The sequence below is a fragment of the Pseudonaja textilis genome, chromosome 1 (genome assembly GCF_049901715.1).
Source record: "Pseudonaja textilis isolate UNSWEBS1 chromosome 1, rPseTex1.2, whole genome shotgun sequence".
NCBI classification, from domain to species: domain Eukaryota; kingdom Metazoa; phylum Chordata; class Lepidosauria; order Squamata; family Elapidae; genus Pseudonaja; species Pseudonaja textilis.
In genome coordinates, this window is record NC_141990.1 from 66,500,541 (window position 1) to 66,517,597 (window position 17,057).

The 17,057-nt window shown below is 34.6% G+C and overlaps 1 protein-coding gene across 5 annotated transcripts in view; it reads right to left on the minus strand.

Annotated features, from left to right (window-relative positions):
- SDCCAG8 (SHH signaling and ciliogenesis regulator SDCCAG8) overlaps positions 1-17,057 on the minus strand; it is a 115,361-nt gene that overhangs the window by 36,275 nt on the left and 62,029 nt on the right. For 3 of the 5 annotated variants that reach the window (XM_087936797.1, XM_026705236.2, XM_087936789.1), the window contains 2 exons: positions 5,698-5,806; positions 2,011-2,142 (listed from right to left, as the gene is read on the minus strand). The exons of 1 other annotated variant lie outside the window; for it this stretch is intronic. In XM_087936797.1, coding sequence (XP_087792923.1) covers positions 2,011-2,142; positions 5,698-5,806 — 241 coding nt within the window. The remainder of the gene's footprint in view (positions 1-2,010; positions 2,143-5,697; positions 5,807-17,057) is intronic. One more of the 5 variants, XM_087936802.1, reaches the window with a different exon arrangement.

Consider the following 17,057-nt stretch of genomic DNA (forward strand, 5'->3'; position numbering starts at 1 on the left):
GTTATCTATAATTTTTATATAATATATAACATTTTATTAAGAGTTTTAAGAACAATAATAAGAACCTTTACAAACTAAAGAATAAGAAGGGAGAAAGAGAAAGGGAGAGATTCAAAAAAGTTAAAAATGCAAAAAGAAAATGTCAGAGGAAAAAAATATAAATAAAAGATGAAAAGTAGAAAAAAGAAAACATGAAAAGATATAAATATATTTTTAACAAAGTAAAATAAGAACAATTTATCATCTTCACCACAACTATAAGGACAGTTATATTTCAACCTCTCCCTGTCTAAGGTTATGATCTCTTCTTTCTATAGTCTATTTATCTAATCAAAACCATAAATCACATGTTAAGTTTTTTTCTTTTTTATGAAAAAATAAGGGATTTCCAGTCAGTGATAAATGTGGCTATTGTCTTTTCTCTAATCAAACTAGTCAATTACAGAAAGTTCTGTCATCTTCGCAAAGCATTCCTCTATTGTAGGAAAGGAAGGAAAGAACTCCCTGCAGATTTTTTATAACCGACTATAGGGGAGGGCACTCATCTCTGTTTCCAGGGCCATTGAGCCAGAGCTAGTCTGAAGAAATGTCCACAGTCATGTGACCAGCATGATGTCATGAAGTGCTGTTTTCTCCCGACCAAGGTGGTACCTATTTATCTAGTTGCATTTGCAAGTTTTCTTTCTGGAGCTGCATGTGGCTCTTTCATCCCCCGGCTGCGGCTCCCTTTTGCTCAAAATATGTGTCACAACCACCAATATGCGACACCCACTGGCATGCAACTTATTGAGCTTTTCAACCCCGAATAGATTTTGTGGCTCCTGGTGTTTTCTTTTCTGTGGGAAACGGATCCAAATGGCTCTTTGAGTGTTTAAGATTGCTGACCCCTGTTCTAGACTCATACATTCCTGCTCGAAGAGCAGGTGACAGGGCTAGGAGAGCCTTCACATAACTGCATGTGGTGTACCAATTATACCCTTTCTGTACATTCTGTATTGGGAGGTCAAAAGAACCACCACAATATTAAAGTCTCTAATTCAAAACCAAGGATCTACTGAGCCAGCAGTTATAGAATAACAATAAAAGTCACTTGCTAAAGATAGGTAAACACAGAATCTGATACTATTCCCCAACCAATTGTGAGGATATAAATATATGGTAGAAAAAAATCTGAAGAGTTCAAATCTCCCTCTCCTTTATTAAAGCTAAAACAAAAGCTTTATGAAATATTTGAAATACAAGGGTGAGGCATTTTGGTGAACTGATATCAACTGCCTCTATTTTGGGGGGACAGAATAAACACATATTGTCACAAGCAGTAATACCTGAAATACTGGTAGGTAACATTTGTAAGGAAATATTCCAAACCTTAGATTAAATCACTAATGTAGTAAACAACAAATCTAGTGCTGTTTTACATCTTAATAAGGTCTGATATGAATATTACCAAGAGGACTGAAAATGAGGCCAAACGATTATAAATGACAAGATATATAAACAGCAAGTAAGACATTTAGAAATTCAGTGAGATGAAAAAACTGAAGAAGTGGCATTTCTTAAACAGATGTAAGGGTGACTGCAGATGGCATGTTAGAGAAGGTCAGCTGCCTCAGAGGCAATAGACAAGAAAGTTGATTTGTGATTGAACACAAAGAAGAATAATGCAAAAAAGGGAGAGAGTAGCCTGGATACTACAAAAAAATGTTTTAAGCTATTCTAAATATTCAGCAATTATTCCTCTGCATTATTAATACCAGGTCATGCTCATTAGAAACTAAGGCTCATGGCAAATGTAGATGAAGAGACATACCTAGAAATGATTTATTGGAGGCAAGCATATTTGAATATAATTTGGACTGCATTTGTTTTTGATTTTTTTATCTATTACATTTTTTTTAAAAAAAATTAAGCAATTACCTAAAATAGTGATAATATTTTGAGATGAAAAGTATAGAAACATCAGTTTTCTTATAGTAAATCGCACAGGGATAAATTTATAAATCTCCCTACCTTAGCTTCATTTTCTCATGCATCCTTCCATGCTGGATACACTGATCCTCCAATTCATCATGCCTTTTCTGCACCTTTTCAAGTCTGTCATGGATATACTCATTTTCCTGACTAAGCTGGCTGATTTCCGACCTAGAGAATTAAAAACACTGATGATGGATGTTGCCAGATTTTATCATGCAGTGTATCATCAACTTAACAACTCTATACTTCACATCTGCATCTTTCTTCAGAGCAGTAAATATCAAAACGTACTCTGGCAGTACTATTGCATATCTGGGGATATAACTCTACCAGAACCTGCAACTTAAAGCCTCTTTCTAGACAGCACTGGCTTAAATAATAGGTGTCATAATCTAATTTAGAGGACACTATGATGTAAAAGGCTGAACTATTGTTGCCAGGGTTATGGGGGTCTATTGGCTTTTGTATTGGGGTTCTTAATCTTTGTAAGCTGCACAGTTACTGTGATTGAGTTGGGCAGCCATGTAAGTTTTATAAATAAATAAATAAAATTAAAATATATTTCATGGGAAAGATGTTCCACCAAATTCTGTGAACCTCAGATTAAAAATATGGCACGACACAAGTTATTTTAAAGACTGGAGTCACAGAACATATAAAAGAGTTAATAATAAAAGAGCTACCGTGGCAAATAATTAAGCCCACAATTTTGCCATTTCACTCACATATTTTCTTTGGAGTGTAGGCACTGCAATGTTACTGAAATACCACAGTTGCAAAATGTAGTATTACTAAACATTCATAAATCTTGATCCATCAAGAAGCTAGTGTACATGTAGTCCTCAACCTTTGACCCCAACATTTCTGTTGCTAACCAAGATAATTGTTAATGAGCTTTGCCCCATTTTATAATCATTTCTGCCACAGTTGTTCAGTTAGTAACATGGCTGTTAAGTGAATCTGGCTTCTCCGTTGGCTTTGCTTATCAGAAGGTCACAAAAACTGATCACATGACCCCGAGACACTGGAACCTGTTATAAATACATGCCAGTTGTCAAGCATCCAAATTTTGGTTATGTGACCACAAGGATGCTGTAAAGATCATATCTGTGAAAAATAATCATTATACTTTTTAAAGTGCTTCAAATGGGTACTAAATAAATGGTTGTAAGACAAGGATGTTGTAAATCACTCCATGCACTTTTAGCTTAAAAAGGCAATTTTGTTCCTTTAATTTTGATAGATATACAAACATTTTGCCGAAAATATTTGGTTCACTATCATTGTTTTTCTATTCATCAGAAATTTAGCATTTTAGTGTAATATAATTTCTTTTGATTGAGATTAGGACAAAAAAAAAAGATATCATAGCTGTGGCTGACTTTTCCGCACAAGTTCAGTTTTACCTTCTGATTCTCTAGCTTTGCAAGACACTCCTGGTGTTTAACTGTAATGACTGCAGTCATTCAATGCAGCATCAACTGAACATGCAGAAAAACAGTTCAACCGGGTGCATGTTCTTTACTTCAATTAAACTCACACAGTTGGATGCCTACTGTTGCCAAAATGGTAATATAATTTATCCATTATAGGGAAACAGTAAAACTACACTAAAAGTCATTTAACAATATTTATAACACCATAAAACCAGTGTTAAAATATATGGACTGCAATGTGCACCAAAATTATAAAATTTGTTTCTCATAATCGGTGATTAAAAACAGGATCATTTCTCTAGCTTCAATACACTCAACCCTGGTGACAGATTAGAATTCAAATCTTAATGATCAATTTACAATTAACAAGATAGAAGTGAAACAAATTAAACCAACCATTATATATAATGAGACCCAATGGACTTCCATTGTGTACTTAATTACAAAGCGCAAATCACAAATACACAATAGACGGTGTCAAGCATCAATCCACAAACCTTAGATACCATGATAATCCAAAAAAAGGAAAAAATCATATAGAAAACACTAAAGAATTGTATTATTACAATTCCATGTGTTACAAAGAGCTAGATGTGCAGCTGGAGGGGAGTAAGTTCAGTATGTCCAAGATCCGCCTACATATGTGGGAAAATTTTTTGCTCAAGCTAATTTTTTATTATTATAGATTCTTCTGAACAATTTGCCAGCAATATTATACATTAGTGAAGGTAACAGCTAAATCCAATAATGGTAGTTTCTATCTATTTGTGTAAGATAACTGTATCTTTACACACCCTAGATATAATCAGTCCCAAGATATTCCATATATTAATCAATATAATTCACTTCTTGACAATCTTACCAAAAGAACTATAATCCTTAATGCATTATGTTTTGTTAAACTTAAGCAGTACTATAATATACTAAAATTTCGAAGAATATTTTGAGATATTAGATCCTTTTCTTGGTTCAAATGGTAGAAATTTTTTTTTAATCTTTAATAAACAAAAGCACTGTGTAAACAATTAATTATGTTCCAAATCATCTTATTTATAAATGTTAGTGTCAACTTGAATGAATTTCTTAGCATTTAAAAAATGCATTCATGACATAGTTAATAAGAAAAATACATTATTTATTATTACATCTTTTCCAATCTATAGCCATTTCATACACAATCATTATTAATTTTGGCCAGCAAATTATTTATTGCATAACACAAATTTTAATAAAGAAGCAGTTTCAGAATGGATTAACCACGAATACTGACAAGCTATCAGATTAATAAATCACTCTAAATGTAATTCTCAGTTGCAGACTGCTCTAATCTCCATCAACAAAGTTGCTAATAATTATTTCAAGAACAGTGCTCTGGAGATTATTCTGTAATTTCAAGGAGATAAAGGCACGAGTGAGGCACAAGCTATAAGCAGTAAGGGTGGGGTAGGTATTGCTAGACTATTCTGTAAAGACATATATTCTTTCCAGATATGGATTACAACTCCCATCTCTCTCAACAAGAATGGGTATCAATCCCCAATGTAAACTCAAGACAGTGGAAGAGAAAGAGATGGAAAGAGATGTCCTGGGAGATGGCCTGGCTATATAGAAAAGCACTTCATACTAGAACATTCCACTTCTGTTCAGATTAACATGATTAGCATAAGGTACAGGAAAAGAAATGCCAACTGTAGCAATAGTATTTCAATGTCCAACTGTATAAATAATTATCCCTTGAATGTTTGTAACCTAATCTGAATCAGATACTTTGTGGGTTTTTTTTTTGCAAGGGTGACATATAGAGTGAATATTCTTAAATAAATATGTAGCGTGCAAAATGGGTAAACAATTCCTTATGTATTTATTTATCCCTTACAAAGAACATATACCTCAGAAACAACTTTATTTAAGAACTGAGTTATATCTGCCCCTGTGTTTAAGTAATCTAGACAGTCCATAAGATTAACAATTTGCCATCCATAATACATTAAAATTATTCAGTTAATTTAGTTAATAAAAATGGGAATTTTGAAAAAAGCTGACATTGCACATATATTGTGATTACAACTACTGTGATACACAAATTAAATGTGTTCATATTAAATGTGTTCGTTGGGAGTAAGAGAAGGAAAGAAAGAGATTAAAAGATCATTGACAGCCAAAGTCTACAGCAATTAGCATGCTGTTTTACTATGGGAAGCAGCTTTCTTTTGAGCACTTACAAATAATAAGGAAGTCTCAATTACTTTCTAATAGCTTCATTTTCAAAATTACAGACTTTCTTTACCTATTTCTTTCAGTGACATGTTCAAGCTTCTTTGCTAATTGACAACATTCTTCTTTTAATTTTGATAGAAGAGCATTCTGGGAACTCAGTAACAATTCCAGTTCGTTTACTAGAAACAACAATTATATATACACAAATATAGATAAGTTTTCTGAATATCAGGATTTAGATATTACACAAGTTTAGAAGCACTTTAAAATTTTACTCTGACTACAATGCACAAATTACATTTTGAAGAAGTTAACCATAGCAAAAAGAAAACCTGTTTAAAGTATTAGGACAAATACATAGTCATATTTCTTTCTATGAATTGTAAGGTTTTTCTCTTTTTTGTTCAGATACTAAATCAGTTTTATAGAAGCTTCCCAAACAAAGAATAGAACACCTCAATGTTTCTCACTGATAACAAGAGCTGACACTTACTCTTTACAAGGAAATACACAATTGCCCTATGACAAAGACTACAGAATGCTATTTCCTATTTTGTCCACTCATCTCTATTTTTAAACTAAGTTACTTCAACTTTAGTACCTAACAAATCATCCTGAAATTGTTGGCTCGAACCCAAACATTAAGATATTGGGAGCTAAAATAAATTATAAAAATGCTATAGATTCTGATGTCAAACTATTATTTAACAGGGAGGAAAAATACAAGGAAAGTATTGCCTTAATACATGTTGCTTTCCCCCCAAACTAGATTCTGAAAAACTAATAAAATTATCCCATAATCCACCATTTGTGATTGAACTGGCATTACATTTTGGCTAATGAAAACCGAAAACATTTATTCATGGAAAGTACTTTCACATAAAAACCATCAAAATGATCATGCATTCTTTGTAATTATGCTAAATATAACTATCTTTACACATAATATTCTAAACACAATTTAACAATGTCATAACATAAATATTTTCATGTTTTGGCCATAGTTTATTATTATGAGTTATTGACTTTAGTTTAGTTTACTTTATTGTCATTACACCTCGTATAACAAAATTAAGTACCATCTTCAGTGTACATTATGATAATGAAAATAAACACAAATACACATCCTTCACAATCTATATATTGAATTGAAAATCCCTGATATTAAATTAATATTGCATTATACAGTAGAACTCAATAGAGTTACTGCCCTGGGATAGAAGCAGTTTTTCAGCCTATTTGTCCTTGTTTTTATTATCCTGTACCGTCTGCAGGATGGTAATAGTTCAAATAAGAGATGGATCTTTGAGAATGTTTTGAACTTTCTTAACACAGTGGGAGCTATAAAGCTCTTCTTAAAAGGGGAGAGGGCAACCAATGATCTGGGCAATGACGTTAACCCTCTGGAGTGCTGTCTTATCTGCCACTATGCAATTGGTAATCATACATAGGTGGAGTAAGTTAAGATTACTTTCTATTGTGCAGTGGTAGAAGGTCACTAGCAGTTTTTAATTGAGTTGTTGTTTTCTGAGAAGCCTCAGGTAGTATAATCTCTGCTGGGCCCTTTTGGCCAGTGCTGCAATGTGAGCACCCAGGTCAGGTCCTCTGTTATGGTAATTTACAATAGGAGGTTGTTTCTTTGATCCTTCTGAATACCAAAGATATTTTCCTGCTAAATTTCCCTCTCCAAAGCACTTGAGGGCAGGACAAGAAGCAATGGATGGAAACTAATCAAATAGAGAAGCAACCTAGAACTAAGAAGAGATTTCCTGACAGTTAGAACAATTAACCAATGGAATAACTTGCCTCCAGAAGTTGTGAATTCTCCAACACTGGAAGTTTTAAGAAGAGATTGGACAACCATTTGTCTGAAATGGTATAGGGCTTCCTGCCCGAGCAGACCTCCAAGGTCCCTTCTGACTCTCCTGTTCTATTCTATTCTATTCTATTCTATTCTATTCTATTCTATTCTATTCTATTCTACTCTACTCTACTCTACCCTGCCCTACCCTACCTTCTTATACTGTAATATGATCCTCCAGCAATACATCCTGCTTTGCCCTTATCTATTTTAGTCTAGATGTAAATAATGAGGCCTTGGGAAAATATTTCTGCTATAATATGATATAATCAAAATCATTTTTGCCTGGAGGCCTAAGTTATCTCATGAATTAATCTGCAAATTGAAAATACCAGAGAAAATACAGAATCAAAGGACTGCTGCTGGATCTGATACCAGGATACTCCTCAAACTAATTGTCTGTCAATTAAAGGAATAAAAGTTCCAATAAGATAGCCCTTCTATGGTAGAGGGAGCATATTATTCTGCAGCTGTTATACTGAATAGAGCCATGACTAGTGGCAAGTTGCTGCTGATAGTTCATACACCATTTGGATTGTTTCTCCTTCTGGCCAGAAGTTAAGGCTGGCCTTTTAAAACATTTATTTGCAATATTTGAGATAGTGGTAGCATTCAGTAGTTTGCCCGAGGAATCCCTAAGGTTAGGGTAGTTTTGGAGGTGGATGGGGGTGGGGGGTGGGGATACTTTCAAATCATTATGGATTCCTGGTGACTTCCAGGACTAATCCCTGGAGTTTTTTGGCAGTATTTTTGAAAGGTTTAGGCTTTCTTCCTAGGACTGAGAGAAAGTGATTAACCTAAAGGCTTTCTTTGTGTCTTAGATGAGACTAAAACACATGTTCCCATTTTGTAGTGTGATATTCTAAACACAGGGGGCATGATGGTTCAGCAGTTAAACATGCTGAGCTTGTCAGCTAGAAAGCTGATAGCTTGAGTTTGAGATCCAAGCGCCACACAAGCTCCCCTTACTTGCCCCAGCTCCTGAAAACCTAGTAGTTCAAAAGCACATAAATACAAGTAGATAAATAGGTACCACTTTAGTGGGAAGGTAACAGCATTTTCCATGCCTCACATATGATCATGGTAGCCATATGACCATAGAAGTGTCTTCAGACAATGCTGACTCCCTCTGCTAAGAAATGGAAATGAGCACTGCCCCTTATAGAGTTGGACATGACTGGACAGGGAAAAACTTTACATTTATTCTAACCACTACACCAACCTGACTCCTCTCAATTTAATAGTTCAGAAATTTATTACCTCCATGGCAAGTGAAGGATTATCACCCCAAATTATTTCAGGCAGGGCATCTTTTTAATTATGATCTATTCAGGGCAGTAAGATGACTATTTAATTAGGAGAATATACTGTATTTTTTTGCTCCATAAGACGCACCTGACCATAAGATGCACCTAGAGGAGGAAAACAAGAAAAAACAACAACCCTAACCACAGATAGATGTCCTCTCATGTGCCAGCTCTGCCTATTGACTCCTGCACTGTGGAAAAGAGACAGAAGAGGTGGGCAATGACAAAGACAGAAGAGGAGGGGTTCAGCAGTGTAAAAAGGACCCCACTGCTGCGGCCCAGCTGCTATTCACCAAAGGAATGGCACCGGTCCACCAGGGACTCCTGAGGTAATACACTTCACAGTCTGTGATGCAAATTTCACTCCATTAAGACACACAGACATTTCCACCCACTTTTTTTTGGGGGGGGGGGGAGTGTATCTTATGGAGCAAAAAATATGGTAGTTTATTATTCATAAACATTAATTCTGAATGTGATTTAGGTTGTAGGAAGTCCATATTTTTTAAAGAAATGGGAGAGGCTACTGCCTCTGAATATTTTCTCTATGCTGATACGCCAAGGCAGGCCTGCTGGATTTCCAGAAAGTTCAAAGGAATGAAAATGGGGATGCCAACCATAGCAATGGTGGAGGAAATTCAGAATAAATCAACAGAAGGTAGAGCCCATTTTAAAGAATGTACTACAGCTTCAATGGCAAAGGTGTTGTAATTTGCCACTGTTGTTACATCTACACTGAGTTTTCTAGCGCAGCTATTCCAAATCACTTTATGAAAGATCTACCACATTAAGAATAGAAGATAGATGATACAAAAAAATTTTCTACGCACAAATCTCGTACATTCATTCTAATTAAAATGAGCAGATTCTAATGATGTACTTTCTATGCTTACAAATTCATGTATATACTTCAGTTTAAACACAAGGAGGATATGACAAAATTCCTCATAACAAGAAGCCAATCTTCGGCAGAAGTGCTTGACAGAGAGAGATGGATTCTGGAACTGCAATGCAACCTGTTTTAAATGGAGCAACACTTCCCTAAAGAATCAGGTTTGCAGTCTGTGAGTGCATCTGGATTCACCAAGAAGCAGATGCCCAAGAAGATGAAAATAGGAGTATCTTTGCCCAGCTTAAGCTAGTATGCCAATTGCATCTGCTCTTGACCAGGTCAGTGCATCCATGATAATACCTACTAAGAAGACAGGACTACTGATTGGCTAGCTCCAATATATACATTATTTACCAATAAGCAATGTCCAAAATGTGTATTACATAAAAGGTGGATAGGAAAAAAAACAGTCTATTTAATGAAGACATAACAAAAGAAACTTAAAAACATATTGAAAATAGTGGAACAGGATACTTAATGTGTGGGAAAATAAGATGATTTAGATAGAGTCAAGAATGTATGAATGCTTAATGAAGAAGAAATATGCTGAAGTGATTTGGTCATGAAGAAAGAATAAAGAAGGACTGAATTGCAAATAGATTGAGAGGAAGGAAAAGAAAGTCATTTTTTGATAGGGTTGATGAATTCCTGTAAGAGAAAAATTAAAAAGAAAAAAAAAGTAAGGCATTGTATGAGCTGGTATATGGGCCTGGTAGAAGCAATGGCAGGTCATAATGTTAGCAAAGAAAGAGATGGTATAAACTGATTTTACCTACACTTCCTTTCCTTTTTTCTTACTTATCTTTTAATTTCTTCAGCTTACTGTTTCTTACTCATTTTAGGTGTTCTGCCTGATACCAGTACTACAAAAAATAGCATGATGGATTACATACACACACATCATGATTTTCATCTGGGTTAGTTGCCCACAATGGTTTTTTTGAAATATAAACATAGCAAAATTATGAAGTATGAACATGAAATACTTGAATCTGTCACTGACATCTCTCTCACAATATCAATCAATGTATAGTACCGAATCTGTGCAGCACATTGTGGAATATCATTATATTAACAAGGGGAAAATATCATAAATATAGCTAATCTATACCATTCATAAAGATTTTATCTACATTTTTTAATGAAAATACCAATCCCATAATTTGTCAGATGTTTACAAACATCCTTAATCCTGCCTTATTCCATCTGATTGATAGAAATTTTCAATTAATTTGAGAATTAAGATCATTAGAAAGGATAGGAATTGCAGGAAAAATATGATCAGGAATCTATCTGAAAAAGTAACATTATAATTAATAATGAAATAACAGATAAAACTCCATATGGTTTAATGTAATTACTATTCAGATTAGTTCTTTTTCTATGTTTTTCCCCTATGTTTTTTACTTTTTCATTATTGTATTTCTTTCTTTTAAAAAAATCACTTGACATGAACTACCATTCTCAATGTAAGCAGATTAATGGAGATCTTACAGAGATGAGTAAAAAGACTAAATGACAACTGGTTCTGCATATCTGTGCCAAGTCACAGCTGCTTATACACAGAAGTGTTCTTTAGAATGTAGAAAGATGTCACCAATAGTCCCTTTCCCTCTAATACATTTATGTGGAATGAAATCATAAAGCAAATACTTATGTTCATTTATAGAAAAAAAACTGGCCTGCTAGGATTTGTGTCACTACTGCAGAATTCAAACACAACACAGTTTCAAATTAAGATGGCTGTCAATTAAATGCTATTCTGGCTATGTAAGAAGAATGACCAGCAAAAGATGGTAACTAAACAAGCTAACTTTTGTTTTTGGTTTTTCTTCTGTGAAAATGCCCAAGTTGCACTTTGAAAGATGGGCAGCCATACAAATCATTCAAATATATATATAAAATAAGTAATCATTCACAATTATTCATGAGCTGGGACATGATAATCATATATAAAACTCAGAACTTTGGCATAATTCAATTAATTCAAGGTATTGATAGTGAATCTGTTACAGGCTAGCTTGACCAAGAGCAAGCAGGTTATGTGATATTAATAATTAGAAAAAACAGGTTTGCCTGATCAGGACACTTCCTTAAGCAGTATAAAAGAATGTACATTTATTTTAAAAATAACCCCATTCTTCTTTTAAAAAAATATTCTACAAGTAGATTAAATAGATATTAGAACAAAGATAACAACATAAAATACAAAACCATAAAACTTCCTTTCTTTAAGAAGGGGAGACGAATAACCCCATTGTATCAGTAGGCAATAACAAACAAATAAAACTAAAGCAGTACTTATCCCACTTCAAAGATTTCAAACCAGACTTATCTAAGTTGGTATCTAAATGCATTCTGTCTTGGTGGTATATGAGTCAATCAAAAGTAATAACCTTAACATCAATAATAAAATTGCCTTTGATTCTCATACCAGATTTTGAGAAGTAGAATTAAGGTGCCAAGCATGAACAGGAAAAAAAAAACCCAGTTGCAATCTACTATCAGAAAAACAACGACATCCACTATGCACTGGTGTATGCCACGTACTAGACACTGTAAAAGTGTTAGTTTAAGATGGCCAAAAATCAGGAGTCTTGTATCACCTTTTCATACTAACACATATTTATTAAAAGGTATAAGCTTTTGTGAACTATAGCACTGCTCCGGATTTCTCCTAATTTGGGGCCACCAACTAGGAAATGCTTCCAACTGAAAACATAACTAGTAAGTGCACATACCCCCTGCCATTCTGACCTGTCTTCAAGTAGAGGCACAGACCAGCATCCTTTATTCAACAAACAAATCATCGCAGTTCTATTGCTACAGAACTGTTCAAGTTCAAACCTTTACTGTCAATGCACAACATGTGTACAATGAAATTGAATGAGCCTCCCTTGGTGCAGCCCAACCAAGAACACAGAATACATCTCAATAAATCAATAAATAAAAAAAAGAAACCCCTAACCCCAAATAAGTAATAAACTAGCACACATTTCCATATATCTATAATATTACACCACTATATATATATTGGCACTGTAAGTCTATCACATTAAGCCTGATTGTGGTGTTACGCTGTGTTTAGTAGTCTGACGGCCCATGGATAAAAGCTATTTTTCAGCCTATTTGTCCAGCTGGCTATGCTTCTATATCTCCTACCCGATGGTAGGACAATAAAGAAATGGTGTCCAGGATGTGAGTCATCCCTTAGGATTTTCCTCACTCTACTGAGACAGCACAACCTGGCAATTTCATCCAGTGGGGTTAGGGGCAGCCCATGATTTTTTGTGTGTGCTCATCACCCTCATGCCTTCCTGTCCGCGGCTTTTAAGCCAGCGTACCATACGGTAGCACAATATGTGAGGGCACTTTCTATCGTGGACCAGTAGAAGGAAGTATCAGCCATTGTTCCACCTGATTTTTTCCACAAGACCCTGAGAAAATGGAGTCTCTATTGGGCCTTTCTAACCACCTGGGAGATCCAGGTGAGATCTTGGCTAAGGTGCATTCCCAGGAATTTGAAAGAGGAGACCCTCTCCACACAGCCCCCCCCCCTTGATGTAGAGTGGGGCAGGTTCCTCTCTCTGCTTCTGGAAGTCCAACACCATCTCCTTTGTCTTGCTGGTGTTTAGATGCAAGTTGTTTTCTGAGCACTATGTAGATAACTTCTGGACTTCTTTCCTGTATGCTGATTGGTCCCCTCCTGCAAAAAGACCCAGCATGGTGGTATCATCTGCAAACTTTATTATCGTATTAGATGGATCGGAAGCTATGCAGTCATGCATGTGAGAAATCAAAACAAAAGTAACACATTGAGGGGGAAATAGTGAAATATATTTTTGCAAAACAAAAGGCACCTCTAGCCTTCTTTCAAAGATAGAAAAAGCAGAGGCTTGTAGAAAAGAAATAAAGCCTTACAAATTCACCCAACTCTAAAAATAAAAAGCCCTCATAAAATTTAACAAATATTTGAGCATCTTCAATTTTGCATATCATGGGTTGGACTTCCGGTTTGAGCTTCTTCAGCGACAGACCGAAACCTTGTCTCTGCGAGGCTTTGATCCGTGCTCGCCGCTGGAGCACCCCGAGCCGGCTGGTTTGGGGGCTAAGCCACCCCGTAGAGGTGGTGAAGAGGGGGGAGACTGCCAGCAGGGTTGAGGAGAGCCACATCTCTCCTCCCCAGCTGGCCATTACTCCCTTTCCCGAAGGCGGTTGCAGCGGTGATCAGAAATGGCCACCACAAAAAAGAACTCGACCGGAAAAGAATGTGCAGGAGGAAGATAAGAAGAGAAAGTTTTGGTTGACCGGGTCAAACAGCAAAAGCAACAAATAAGGTACCCTGGAATTAACTGTTAAAAAACAATAACATTGTTCCCTAAGAAGGTTTTTAAGCTACGAAGGAGAGAGAAAAGGGAAAAGATTTGGTTTTCTCCTTTCCCTATACTGACAGCTAAGAGACTTAAGCAAGGAATTGGAAAAAAATCCACTTTGACATCAATAGGCATCTAATGCTGAAAATAAAAAGTCAAAGGGATAATAAAGATTTCTGGATAATTAAAAGCTTTTGAAAACAGGAAAGGAGAGAGAAAGAATAAAAGGGCAGGATCTGTAAGGGAGGAGGTTGCCTGGAATTAAAAAGAACTCACAGCAAAATCTCAACAAGACTTCCAAAAGATACATCTTAACTGAAACATCACAACAAAATAGTAACACCCCAGGAAGAGAACGTGGAAAAAGAAATAAGAAGAAACAGCTTGGGACTATTTGGATTACTTGGTGATCTCTGGATTCTTGGTTATTGTATTTGAATGGCTAAAATCAATCGGGTGGTTGTTTAAAACTGTTTAAAATGGCTCCACTTTTAGAAGAACTGAAAATGGAACTTAAAAAGTACAAAGAAGATGCACAAGAAGGGAGAGGTTCTTTTGGCTTCGTATTTCAGTTCTTAGAAATGGAGATTTGGAACTTTGAGAAACAACAAGAAATGCCTGCAGAACAAGAAGATTGTGACAAAGAAGAAGCTATCTTTAATGAACAAGTAATCTTAGATGGGGGGGAAAAAGGAAAGGGGTGAAAGAGAATGGAAAGTTTAAGACTGGGAAAAACAACTCCAAAAAAAAATAGAGTGAAAAATAAGTATAAAATCAGAAAGCAACAGAAGAGGGAAATGCAGAAGAGAGAATTAGAACTAGAGAGACAAGGGGGTAAAAAGGGGAGGGAGAAGATGAGAGGGAAGAAAGAAAGGAAAAGAAGTCAAAAAGGACAGAAACAAAATATAGAGAAACAGGGACTATTTAGAGATAATGGGTGAAAATGGAAAAAGGGATTCTGCAAAGGTACATAAGATAGTATGGTTATATTAGAAACAGAAATAATTTTAGAAAATATGAAACAATGTATGATTAAAATGTCTGATAAAATAGCTATTGTAATTCAGTGGAATGCTTGTCAATAAATAAATGTAACAAAAGGTATATTTAATGATTTATAAAACATATGTGAAGAGAAATAAGGGAAAAATTAATTATGGAGATTATATGTGTTTTTAAGGAAGTACGATATTTAATTGAAAAGAAGTGTTAAAGATGTTATGGTTTTAATGATTATTAATGATAGAACTGAACTGGAATGGAATGAGAGTTTATAATTACATATATTTACAATCTTTCTTTTTTTTAAAGAATATAGTATGTATTATAAGAATGTGCCAAACAGAATTCGATTGGAAGTTATGTATTATGTATTATATTGAAGGTCATAAACTTAAGGTATATATTGAAGTTTAAATAAGAGTTGAATGGATGTAATTAAAAGATATAAAAATGTCATACTCCAATTAGTAACTACAGGAGAAACTTTATTTAATGAGAAAAGATAATATGAAATTGAAACAGAATAGACAAAAGTATAAATATAATGATTTGAATTGAGATGAGATAATCAAAATAAAATTGAGAAAATCAAAAGAGGGGGAAAAACTATATAGAAAATGTAAAATAGTATAAGATATGGAATAGAATACAAAAAGGAGCATGAAATTGAGTTTTGTGTCTGCATAAAGAAGTTCAACCCGGGACCATACTATTTTCAAAAAAGATCTTTTACTTGTATTTTGTGTGTGAAAACCCAAATAAAACTTTATTAAAAAAATTGTTTGCATATCATGGGCATGATCAGATTTAATTTAACATGTTGTAATTAATTTCCTGAAATTCTACAATTCATTTACTTTTTACAGTGTTGTTTCACAACTCCTGAATGAAAAAGTATGCAGATTATATTCAGACACAGAAGCAAGTCCACACCATATAAGATTTAACATGAACAGTGGCCTTTGGAATATATTTAATGATAATAGTTCTAGTTTGTTGGAAAAGTAGCATAAACATTTATTTTAATCAAAGCAAATCTTTAGGTAAGTTAACCTCATCTCACAGAAGCCACTGTGCATGCACACTTGTGAAGGTGGTACATTACATTATAAACACAACAGGAAATCTGTGAAATCTGACTTGAATCAACATTTTTCTGCATTCCTAACTTGCAAATTTAGACTATGGGTAACTCCCCATAATTACTATCAATTTTGGGGAAATGTATAAATATTTAGAAAAAGTAAAATCATGACTGAATTTCATTTTCTTTTCCCTTTCACAAATATCAATTTGTAACTAGTTAGATTGTATACACACAGAGATTTAGGAAGGTTGGAGATATATGATTCATGGCTAACTACCACAATGGTTATTTTCATAATTACACATTTAAATTAATTACAATTTTGGTTTCAGAGGTTGAGTTCTGAAAATGCACACTTTGGGAGTATTTTCTGCAATTCTGTATATGGAAATTTGTTTTGATTTGCTGTTAAACACAGTACATTCTGACGTAAACCTAAAAAAGCAATGTTAAAAAACTACACAGATATTGTCAGAATTTCCATGAAACAATTTCACCTTCACACTATAAAGGTAAAGAAAGATAAGTTAGCTAAACTAAAATACTGTATTGAAAGACATCAGGTTTCAGTCATATTACCAGCTGTTGCCAAAATCCCATACTTATCAATTTAAACTCTGTACTGCAAATTCTTGTAGCTACAAAAGATAAAAGTTATAGCTAAATTTGAGGAGGACAGAAAACACAAATTCCAAAAATGTGTGAAGCGACGAAGATTAAATAAAGGAACATATTAATTTGGAGCCAGTGAATTACATCCAGCTGCGACAGTGAATTAAGTACCAATTAATGGCTACAGCTTTTCTCCAGTTTGGATTCTGAAGCAAACTCATTAAGCTTTTAGAGTAGCTATAATGTGTGTACTGTGGGAACTGTTCAGTACTATTCAGGAGACTTTAACTGTAAGC